The 11180-nt window shown below is 54.5% G+C and overlaps 1 protein-coding gene across 27 annotated transcripts in view; it reads left to right on the top strand.

Moving 5' to 3' along the window:
* Positions 1-11180, top strand: part of Tns1 (tensin 1) — a 230800-nt gene that overhangs the window by 189230 nt on the left and 30390 nt on the right. For 15 of the 27 annotated variants that reach the window (XM_076550126.1, XM_076550131.1, XM_076550134.1 and 12 more), the window contains 3 exons: positions 2486-2572; positions 7446-7642; positions 8406-8481. The exons of 5 other annotated variants lie outside the window; for them this stretch is intronic. In XM_076550126.1, coding sequence (XP_076406241.1) covers positions 2486-2572; positions 7446-7642; positions 8406-8481 — 360 coding nt within the window. The remainder of the gene's footprint in view (positions 1-2485; positions 2573-7445; positions 7643-8405; positions 8482-11180) is intronic. 7 more of the 27 variants (XM_015986049.2, XM_042260146.2, XM_006972221.3 and 4 more) reach the window with 1 other exon arrangement.

Genomic DNA, 11180 nt, shown 5'->3' on the forward strand with positions numbered 1-11180 from the left:
ACAACATGAGGGACTGTGTACAACACGAGGGACTGTATTAAAGGGTTACAGCGTTAGGAAGGTTGAAAACCGCTGGTCTAAGGCTTTGTGAACAGAAGAGTGTAGCCCCTTAACACAGGGTGAGGGAGAGAAGGCTGATGTGATAGGAGATGGAGTTGCAGGGATCTGCTGAGGTGATGGAGGGTCCCCCCCCCCCCCCCCCCCGGTGTAGAGGTGTATGGTTGGAAAGCTGTAGATTCTAGAATCTTCTCCCACAGGTGGAGGTTAATGCTGTGAACTTGGGAGGAGGTCTGTGTCATAGGCATGGAGAGAGAGAGAGAGAGAGAGAGAGAGAGAGAGAGAGAGAGAGAGAGAGAGAGAGAGAGAGAGAACACTCAGGAAAATGGCCACAAGGGAAACAAAGGCATAGCAGGATCTCAGTATGCTCAGGGTGGTGACAGGAGCCCGGTACAGTGTGTCATTCAAAGTCAAGATGGGAAAGGAGTTGAAAGAGAAAGGGTGGGATCATGGGGGTGGGGGGCGGGGAGAGAAACCCATGCAACTGGCCAATGAGGGAGACTGGGGATTGTCAAAGGCATGTTTTCAGTTGAGTGCTGGTGACAGAAGCCAGACCCCGAGCGATCGGGGAGGAAGCGGACGAGGAGTGAGGACAGCTTGCCAACTTCTCTTTGGAGTGGTCCTGCGATAAAGGGGGGACAGAGTAGTTGCTGAGGTGGGGAAACAAGGCATTGGAAACTGTGAGCGTTGTGAGCGTGTTTCTAGGTAGAGATGGAGAGGGGCTGAAGATGGGAGAAGGAAGAGAGAGGAGAGAAATAAAGTGATGGGCAGAAAAGGAGTCTGGGAATCTGGTGAGCACTCAGACTCATCTAAGAGTTCAGATACTGCTTCACCCAACTGAGGAGGCTGGAGGAAAACGGACTGGAATCCTGGCGGCGAGCTTTAGGGCGTGGATTGAGAAACTGCTTCGATAGTTCATTCTGCATACAGGGCTGTGTTCGAGGCCCATTCATCATTCAGCAGGAGCTTTAATCTGGGCTGTTTGGTAGTCTAGGATTTGGGGAAATGTTGATAACTAATAAAACCTTGACCCTCATGGCAGAATTGGCCGCTACACTGTTATAATATTTTAGGCGGAAGGTTAAATGCCATAGAGATAAAGCAGAGTTGTGCCAGGGGGGGCGTGGAGGATGAGTGGGTGCCTGGCATGGGCAGGGAGGGGCGCATCATCTGGAGAGCTCTGTGCAAAGCCCCTGAGGCAGGAGTGTGCTTGGAATGGGCTGGAGCAGAGTGACCCACATGAGGTCTAAGAGGTAATGGGAATGGAGCCAGCTTAAATTTGGCCTGGCAGGTGCTCCTAAGAACTTGGAGTTTTGGTGTGTGTATTCTGAGAAGCCTTAGAAAGGATTTGGTCCAAATGGTGACATCACCTGGCTTCTTCTAAAAGTGTCTGTATGGCCAAGATGGGAGGAGGAGGAGGGAGGTCCATTCGGAGGCTGTTGCTATCGATCGGCATGGAAGATGGGAGGAAGATGGTGGGGTGTTTGGGAGGATCGGCCAGGGAGATTTACTAGATGTGGAATGTAAGAGGAAAAGAACAAAGATAGGTCCTTGTCCCGAACAACTAAGTAATAGACGTGTTCCTGGATGACCCGAGAACTTGGCTTAGAGGGAGTCCAGTGTAAGAAGCCAATGAGGCTTCTGCGAGGGTCACATTCTGACAGCCAGTAACTAAGGGAAGAGGTTGGAGGTGAGCAAGGCTGGGAGCAGTCAAGCAGGCGTGGGCCAGGTAGACGGCCCACGGGAAGTACCAGCCTCTGGCGCAGAACCTGAGATACAATGACAGCTTGCTAACCAATAAGGTGAGGGCAGAGAGATGCAGCAGGGCCTTCTAGAGCATCCTCTAGGGTTATCCCAAGGCCTCCACTTGTGGTACCCAGGGGCTTTGGGCAGCAACTAAAAGAATGAGGAGCTCCCTGGGGGAGAGGATTGCTGGGGCTACTGTGATTGAATTATGAGGGGCTAAGGCAGGCAAGGGGTGTGACCTTGGGTCTCAGATTGGTAAGCCATCCTGGGTTCAGAAGGGGTGGGTGACATTGAGAGAAAGAGAGGCTCTTGGGTGGCCTAGGTTAACTGTAAAGTGCAGGATAATGGGACTGAAGTCTCAGGCCCAGGGCTGCTACTGGGGTTAGGCGGGCAGGAAAGCCACCTGCCCATCAGAGGAGCAAAGGCCCTGGACCACCCTGTCTTTTCGTCTCCTCCCCATCCCATCTCCCTCCAGTGTGTGGCTCTATCCTGGAGTCAGAACAAGGACTAACCCTGATTTTTTTTTTCTTTGTTTTTGTTCTGTTCCCTGTTGTTTAATGCCTCGTGTCCCCGCGTTCTCACTGTGTTCCGCGTCTACCTGTCCCCCCGTGCTATTGGTGGGGTGCTTTCTATGCCTGGTGCCTCCCCTTCCTGCCGGCTCCCCTGGGGCGTGGGTGGACAGTGTACAATGCCAGACTGCAGGGCCTGAGGCAGAGTGGCGGCTTCCGACCCTCTCCTCTCCACCGGCTCCGATCTGCCTCCGCCTCTGGTGGGTTGCTCCGAGTCTCCATCCTCGTGGCTCTGGGCCCTTGCTTCAGCTTTCCCCTCATCCTCTTCCCCATGAGATGCCTTCCAAACCTTCCTCACCATCATCTTCCTTCCCCTCCCGCCTTCCCTTTCTCCTCCTCCTCCCTCCCCCCTGCTTCCCTACCCCTCTTTCTCTCCCTCCTCTCCGAGGCCCTCCCCTCCCTTCTGCTTGGCTGGAGGCCTGATGCTTTTAGCTTGGCCTTGCCTGCTGGGCACAGGGAAGTGATTAGGGGAGCTTTCAGAGTGTCCTGTGGAGATGTTGGTGTTTCCAGTGAGGTGCCCAGTGAGGGTCCCAGTCGCTTATCCTCAACCACCCCAGGTGGGATGGTTTGGGCTTCAGGGCCAAGACTCAGAAGGCGCCAGGCTGTGTTTGCCCTGAGACCACCACATGTCAGACAGGGAAAAGGTGGCCCTGTCCCTGCTGCACAGTACCCCTCTGATGCTGAGGTCCGTGGCCCGCCCCCTGCCTGTGCCCATCTGTGACTTTGGACGAGGGCCTCCACTGTTCAGAACCCACGTTCCCAGTCTGAAAGCCCTGCCTTGCCTATGTGGCCCCGTCCGGCGCTACATCACTCTGCAGATGGGCTGCTCCTCCATCAGACTCCTGTTAGTTTATTCTAGGACTGCGTCAGCTAGTGTCCCCAGCCTCTGGGACATGCAAGCTGCTAGACGCTCATCCTTTGTTTGCTCAGTATCAGGGAGGAGACCGTGTACCCAGGCTTCTCCAGTGCCACAGCCTTAAGCAGCTCCTCCAGGCCGAGGGACCCTTCACTCCTGATAGTGGTGTGGTATCTGTTGTCCCACGGACCCTTCTGTCCCAGTCCACTGTCAGACTGTCCCCTCCTTCTCCGTTCTTCTCCCTCTGCCTTTTTCTTGGCCCAGCAGTGGGGACTGGAGTGTTAAGCTGGGCTCAGGGTCTGTTCAGGTTATGGGGCAGTGGACCTGTCCCCGAGGGGAGCTGGCATGGCTTGCCCTGGAGCTGCTAGCTAGTGTGATTGCTCGTGTGGCTTTCTAGTGCCCTGGCTCAGCAGGTGCCTTCCATCCTGGATCCCCTTACTTCTGGAGCCCTGGGTATGCAGCCGGACCACCTGGAGCTGAGGAATCCAGTCTTTTGGAAATCGGAAGGCTGGAAAGAAGAGTGGGTCTGTGGGGGTGGGGGTGACCAGTATCTGGGTCCGTGGGAGAGGTCTGCTTTGATGCCTGTGGTGACACTATGTGACTCTGGGGATTTATCCGTGTGACTCTGAAAGAGGGGCAGTGCTTTGCCAAAGTGTGTGGAAAGTGTGTGTGTGTGTGTGTGTGTGTGTGTGTGTGTGTGTGTGTGTGTATTTATAAATTGATGCATATATTTATATATTGACCTCTCTAAACAGATATACATGCACATGCATGTTATTAGGTCTAGGACCCATGCAGCACTTTGGGCAGAGAGCTGTCCCCTAGGCACAGCGTTGTCCCGGGGGCAGTGAGGGCAGAGGGTGACTCAACGCTGCTCCGAGGTGTCCGTGGCAGCTCTCAGGCTATGGTGACCACCTGTCATCGTAAAGTGTTGGGGGAGATGGGGTGCCAGCCGGCCCCACGTGAAACAGCCCTCAGAGGCTGGCGCAGGACTGACTGTGGGGCATTATGCGCAGAAAGGCCACCTTCTCACCATCAGAGCACCCCACTTCTCAGTACTCAGCGGCCTGGTGGGGCAAGCCTTCCAGAGCCGCTGATGGCTTCCCTTTTCCTACTCGGCTTCCTCTGGCCCTAAAGCCTGCTGTAGGGAAAGTTAGGGACCAACCAGATCGCTAAGTGTCCTGTGGCCCTTCCTGTGGGGCTAAGACATACACTCTGTCTGCGTGTGCGTGTGCGTGTGCGTGTGCGTGTGCGTGTGCGTGTGCGTGTGCGTGTGTGTGTGTGTGTGAGAGAGAGAGAGAGAGAGAGAGAGAGAGAGATACAGAGACAGAGAGAGAAGAGTGCTTCTCCCTGTGTGCATGTAGCAAACAAAGTCTTGGAGAGAAAAATAGGCCAGGAGACTGAGGAAATCCTGAGTGGAGGTCTGCACAGAGTGCAGGCCCACTTTTGATGGTCATGCCATGCAGTTTTGGGGATGTGAGAGGGTCTCTTCTCTCTTCCTCTCTCTCTTTCTGGCCCCGGCTGTCAGCTGGTGTCCAGAGCCACCACTTGGCTGAGGAACAATGAGGCTCTCTTCTCTCCTCACCCCTGCGTCAGGCTCCCTCTCATAGAAAGACCGAGGAGAGGGACCATAGCTCTCCAGGCACTCCGGGTTGGCTCTGGGCTTGCCAAAGGGACAACAGAGAGACACTGTGTTCCGAGACGGAGTGCCCTGACCGGCTGCTGGTGCCATGGACCACTCTCTGGGAATGGTCAGCCCTGTGGGAGTGGAATGTGGGGGTCTCTCCTCTTCTGTAAGGGGAGACTTTGTCCTGCAGTCCCCTCACTCTTTGGAGATCATTTGGTCCACCACCACCACCACCCCTGCCTCTGGCCAGAGCATGCTCCCATGTGCCATCCTGGCAGTGACAGGGAGGGGAGCTGAAATAACTCAACTACGCTTGCTCTCAAGTGCCTGTCCACTTTGGGCAGGTCTGTGTCCTCTGCGGGTGGCCAGCCACACATGCGGAGCAGCCTCAGTCCGCACTGCTTCCCTATGGCCCTGGGTCTGGAGGCAGTGCCAGGAAAGGATGGGCGAGAATGTTCTCGGCCCCTCCTGGAGGGTGACTCCCGTGGAAACAGACCTCCTGTTCTAAAGCCAACACAGGGCCCCCAGACAAGGTAGTGGCCACTCTTGAAAAAGCAAGAGCGATTGCCAGAGACGGTGGTGGTGGTGGTGGTGGCGGCGGCGGCGGCGGCGGCGGCGGCGGCGGCGGCAGCGTAGGGGGTGCCCCCATAACCACAGGCAGCTCTCATGCATTTCCATTCACCTTGGGGCTGAACTCAACTCCGTACCCCCCAGAACTTTTATAAAATCGCTCCTTTGTCACAACGTTATTGGAAAAGCGGTGGCTGTATGTGCTTCCTTCTAGGGTTTCTGCCAGGAATGAGCCCAGAAACAGGGCGAGGCCTGGCCCACCCTTCCCAGAGGCCTGAGTTGGGCGGGGCCTGTTTGGAGGAAGGAGAAGTGGGGCCTGAGGCCCGAGGAGGCCTGAGTTCTGGGAGCCTAGAGTTGCTGGCAGAGTCTGGTGTGGCTCCAGATGTCCAGGGCCACCTCCTCTCTTAAGTCCCCGTAGATTCTCCCAGCAGCCCTTACGCAGGACAGACACACCCTCTTTTTTTCCCCCTCTCTTTTGGAAATCAAGGCATTCTGAGGCTAGGGGCTTATTTAAGCAGAGCAGTTTGGGACCATCAGGATGCAGGCCATTTTAGTCTCCTTGTGCAGCTAGGCAGGGCTGCTTCTGAGTAAGCACTCATGGAGAGCTGGTGTGCCCTCTGCCTTCTGTATCTGACTTGTACCATTGGCAGCTGGTCTTGCCCTCCCCTGACGGGCCCCCAGAGCCTCCATCACAGAGTACATGCGTATGCACCACAGTGGCTACGTGTGAGCCAAGTGGTTCTGCCCCAGCCAGCCCTTTGCTGTTCACACTAAGCAGGGAGGCTTCCCAGGCAGTGTAGGCCATGGCAAGCATTTGTGGCAAACTAAGGGTTGGGGACCACCTGGGCTGTGCAGATCCCACCACAGAGGATGAGAGGAGATTCAGGCTACATGAGGGTGAATCCCACCGGGCTGTCCTGGCTGTGTTCCTAAAGGCCAGCATCGCATGTGTGCATTTTATACATGCATGTGTACACGCACACACTCCCACTTGTGACTAAGGGTCCCAGAGGTGTGTTCATGTCCCAAGCTCACGTGACCCAAGCCCCTTAGGTAGTCCTGGGGACGATGAAGGCAGAGATGAGACTTTAAGGTAATTAGGCCTAGAATCCAGCTCTCAGGGTTGGGCCTTGGCTCCTGGGACCTAGGAAGTCAGTATTCTAGGATTCTGGAAGCCAGCGCAGTGAAATAATAGATTCCATGCCTTGGCCCAGCTGTGGGGAGAGAAGATGGGGAGGAGGCAGGGTGAGGCTAACATGGACAGCCTTTGTAGCGGGCTAAACAGGAAGTGGGGACAGGAAGATGGAGCCCTTTGCTCTCACTTGCTTGGCCTTCGCCAGAGTAGGGTATGATGGGAGCCTTGGCCTCCGCCATGGGCACAGCCACGGTGGGTCGATGAGAGGATGTGGGCTGCTAAGGAGAAGTTGGTTAGAGGTTTCAGGGGTGCACTGGATGAAAGCCAGGGAACCCCTGAGATCAGACCCACCACAGAAGCCAGTTGTGGCTGGCGACTCCAGAGCGTGACTTGGTCATTCCTTTGTTTCCCACTGGGAGCGCCATGTGCAAGATGATGCAATTCAGCCCTTTCCAAAAGTCCTTCCCAGAGGCTCCATGTTTCTTGTTGGTTGATGCAGTTGCCTTGGAGACCCTCCCCCCCCCCTCCTCTGGAAGCTCTGGCCTTTTGCCTCTAGGGGCTGGAAGGAGCCGACATCTGTTTCTTGTATCAATCCTTTGTGCTTTTGGTCCAAATCCTATGCAGAGTAGAGACTCCTCTTGAAGGCAGAGGCCAGGCTAAGCAGCTTCTACCCCTCTACCCCACTGGGGGAAATTTAGGATCTGAGCTGAGTTGGGGGACAGGAAGGCATGGTGAGGCACTGAAGGGACGTGGTTCACTCCAGCTTAGCCCCCCCCCCCCGCCCCAGCTGAAATGTTGCCTTTGTGTGTGGGGGGAAGTGTTAGGTGGGAATGGAATCATTCTTTAATTTGCTCATTACTCTCCATATCCTGCCCTTCCTCCCAGGGGTTCAGGCTCGGGAGAGGCAGCCTGCAGAGCCCCCAGCCCCGCTCCGGAGGCGGGCAGCAAGTGATGGACAGTATGAGAACCAGTCTCCAGAGGCCACATCCCCCCGTAGTCCTGGGGTCCGCTCCCCGGTCCAGTGCGTCTCCCCTGAGCTGGCTCTTACCATTGCCCTCAATCCTGGAGGGCGGCCCAAAGAGGTGAGTCCTTGAGTTGATGAGTCCTGGGGCCACAGCAGGAAGCGGAGTCCCGTGTGCCTCTCCAGGAGCTTGAGACCCAACTGCTATTGCTTCATCAGTAAATGCAGTGATCTCTCCCTCCGTGTATCCTTACCCAAGGTCTCCTCTCTTCAGTAACATTTGTACCCCAGCTGCTTGCTTTAACACTGAGAATGAGGTTCCCGTCTTGATCTCCAAAGGAAGTTCTTTAGGGCGGCGATAAGCATCCTGGAGATGGCGTGCATGATCCCCAGATTTACAGTCCAAAGTGGGTCAGATAGACTGGCAAGCATCTTTTGGAGCGTTTTGAGAAATAAGGCTCTTCTTAGGAGGTTTAATTTTTGTACCCAAATGATTCCGTTGCGGAGACATTTCAGTAGTCAGAGGCGGCGGGACTCGAACTTGCATGTGCAGAAGAACTGCCAGGGAGTTGGTTAAAACCCTCCCTTTGCGAATGCCCCCGCAGAGACCCCAGCCTAGCAGATCTCTGTGACTCTGTTCTGAAATAGTTCTGCCCCAGCTTTAGAGTTGCCTTGCAAACAGCCGCTCCCTGTACTCAGCCACCACTAAGGAGTGGCTGAGGCAGTGAGTGGCCAGCATTTGGCCTTCCCCGGGTGAAGTGGAGAGAGTCAAGCTGGAGAGGGACTGTGTGGGCTGCCAGGCTTCCTGTCCTCATGCCCAGGATCACCTGAAGGGGAGCCTGTCCTCAGGGCTTCCTTCTCTCCACCCTTCTGTTCTCCTGCAGCCCCATCTGCATAGCTACAAGGAGGCCTTTGAGGAGATGGAGGGGACCTCCCCCAGCAGCCCGCCACCCAGTGGGGGTAAGAGCACCTGCCAAACCTCTCCCTCTCCCTCTTCTGTTCTCTTCTTCCTCGGTCGTCTGTGTGGTTGTCCCAGGTGTGGCGTGGGAGGGGAGAGAGTCAGCGGAGGTGGGAAGGGCTGGAATCCATTGCTTCTCACTCCGCGCCTCACCCGTCTCTACTGCTCTGTGTTCTCCGCTGTCTGCTCTCAACCTAAGGATGAGCCAGGCTCGGACTTAGCATCCAGACTGTTGGACTACAGGTCCTGGCTCTCATCCCATGGAGCTTTCTGTGTTGATTGACTCAGTTTGTCCCCATGCCACACTAGTAAGAAATCCTCTCTCAATGTGACAGTCGTGACTTTTCCTTGCTCTTGATTCTGATGCCTTGCCTATCTGTATCCGGGCACCTTCATCTCAGGCACCCTGTGTCACTTCTGCCAGGAAAGAACTGGGATGGGTATACCCTCTCTCATACCACCCTCAGCCTCTAGGAAGGGTTTTTAGTTTATACCCCAGTGTACTCAACTGGAGAGGCTGGTACCTGAAGGACAGACAGACAGACAGACAGACAGAAGAGCTACATGAGCCCCAGGGTGGTCAGCGTTCCTTTCTGTAGGGGAAGTGCCTTGAGAGGAATTGTACGGAAAGTGATAGGGTCATACCAGGTGGTGAGGGACCCAGGGTCCCCATGAGAGGCCTGGGTGTCAGAGGAAGTAGAGATGGGCGATGTTCAGTGCTTAGGCAGAGTGGACCTGGCCAGAGCTGCCCATTAGTCCCCGAGAAAAGGAAAGCCGGTAGAGAGAGGTGACTGAGCTTAGATGTCCATCCCCTGGGGGGATGACTGTCCTTTACAGGGACAGAATGTGGCCTGTATGTGTGGGCTGCTATCCCAGGCATACGGGAGGTTGAAGCTGTGACTACAGTAGTCCTGGGAGACATGGCTCCCGATGCCCAGTGGACACAGCTTGCCTGCACACACACACACACACACACACACACACACACACACACACACACACACTTGTGATTTAAAATTCCCCGTGTCAGGACACTAGTGACATCATCAAGTGTCATAATTTTTTACTAAATCTGAAAAAAAAATGTCATTTCAATGGGGAAGTTAATATTTCAGTATCAATATTTTATTGAGCTATTATGTAATAATAAAAACTATTATAAGAGTGCTGGGGAGATGGCTTAGTGGGCAGAGTACTTGCTATACAACCGTGAAAGCCCGAGGTTTGCTCCTTAGGACCCCCCCCCCAAGAAAAAGCTAGGAATACCTGTAATCTCAACTCTAGGGAGAAGAGACAGGAGGATCCCCAGGAGCTAGCTGGCTAAGCCTCACTGAATCCACAGACCCAGTCTCATAAAATAGGATGGGAAGAGATTGAAGGAAGAACTCTAGAGGTCAGCCTCTGGCCTCCACATGTGCCTGCTACAGGCATGTGCACACACGTGAACATACCATCTATGTGCACACAGAATTTATTTTCCAAGGATATCAGTGAAATTAATGTTAGAAATGTTTTTATATAACTGCAATCTAGAATATTGAGTTAGTGATATTGGTATTTTAAAAATGAGCTGGGTGGTGGTGGTGGTGGTGGTGGTGGTAGTGGTGCATGCCTTTAATCCCCAGCACTCAGGAGGCAGAGGCAGAAGGATCTCGGCTCAAGAGCTGGGCTCTTGTGGCTCCTTGTGACATCTCTAGGCCTTAACTGTTTACCTTTATAACTTCTTCCACTCACCGCTGTGTCCAGCAACCCTGAGGGCTGGGCATCCCCTGCTGGGGAATGGAAGCCACGTTAATTGTACCAGAATTGGGTTCTGCTGTTTCTCTCCTCTCTGGTGGCCAGTCATGTGTGCCCTGGGGACGACTCTAAGTCAGAAGTTTCATAAATGCCTCGGGCCAGGGAGAGAGGTTGTGGGGGGGGGGGGGGGCGGAGAAATGCAAAGAATGCTTCTCTCAGGAAGGAGAGGGCGCCTGTCTTCAGCGCCACCCACTCCTTGCCTCTGTATAAGGGCCACATTGCTTGGAAGCCGAAGACGGCTGGGGGGTGGGGAGACCAAGCAAAACTTCTCCTATTTCTGATCTCCTGTCCCTTTCTCCTTGGTCCCCTGCCCCTCAGCTGCACCTGCTGGGCAGTGGATGGTAGCTGAGGATGGGGACTTCTCCCACAAACCCTGCTTGCAGAAAGCAGCTCATTCTTTCGTGGTGATGTCACTCAAACTGGCATTTGGATGACTAAGTGACAGAGAATTGCTAGTGAGCAAAAGGTCCCATAGCAGTGTGGGGCAGGGAGGTGATGTGGAGAGAGCAGGAAAGGCCTCGCACGCCTTAATGTATGTTGCACACATTTGTCTGTTGGGATGCCTAGGGACAGAGAAGAAGGCAGAATCCAGAAGCAGGTTGCATCTGTCTGTACCTGTGATGTCCCCTGGTGTGTGTGTGTGTGTGTGTGTGTGTTTGTGTGTGTGTGTGTGTGTACACACAGCTTACCTAGCTGTGCCTGCTGCTCACACTGAAGGATGGTACTTTGTTGTTGCTGTTTGTTACTCAGAATAACAACTGTGGAGCCATGTTGGATCCTGGGCATATGAAGGCCACAGCTCATCTGTTGAGAGCCATGGATAACATGGCATGTCCTTAGGGTCTGTGTTTTCTCCTGGCTGTCAGGATCCCTGACAGGAGACCCAGTCCTTATTTCTCACATC

Source organism: Peromyscus maniculatus, chromosome 13, assembly GCF_049852395.1.
Source record: "Peromyscus maniculatus bairdii isolate BWxNUB_F1_BW_parent chromosome 13, HU_Pman_BW_mat_3.1, whole genome shotgun sequence".
Classification (NCBI taxonomy): domain Eukaryota; kingdom Metazoa; phylum Chordata; class Mammalia; order Rodentia; family Cricetidae; genus Peromyscus; species Peromyscus maniculatus.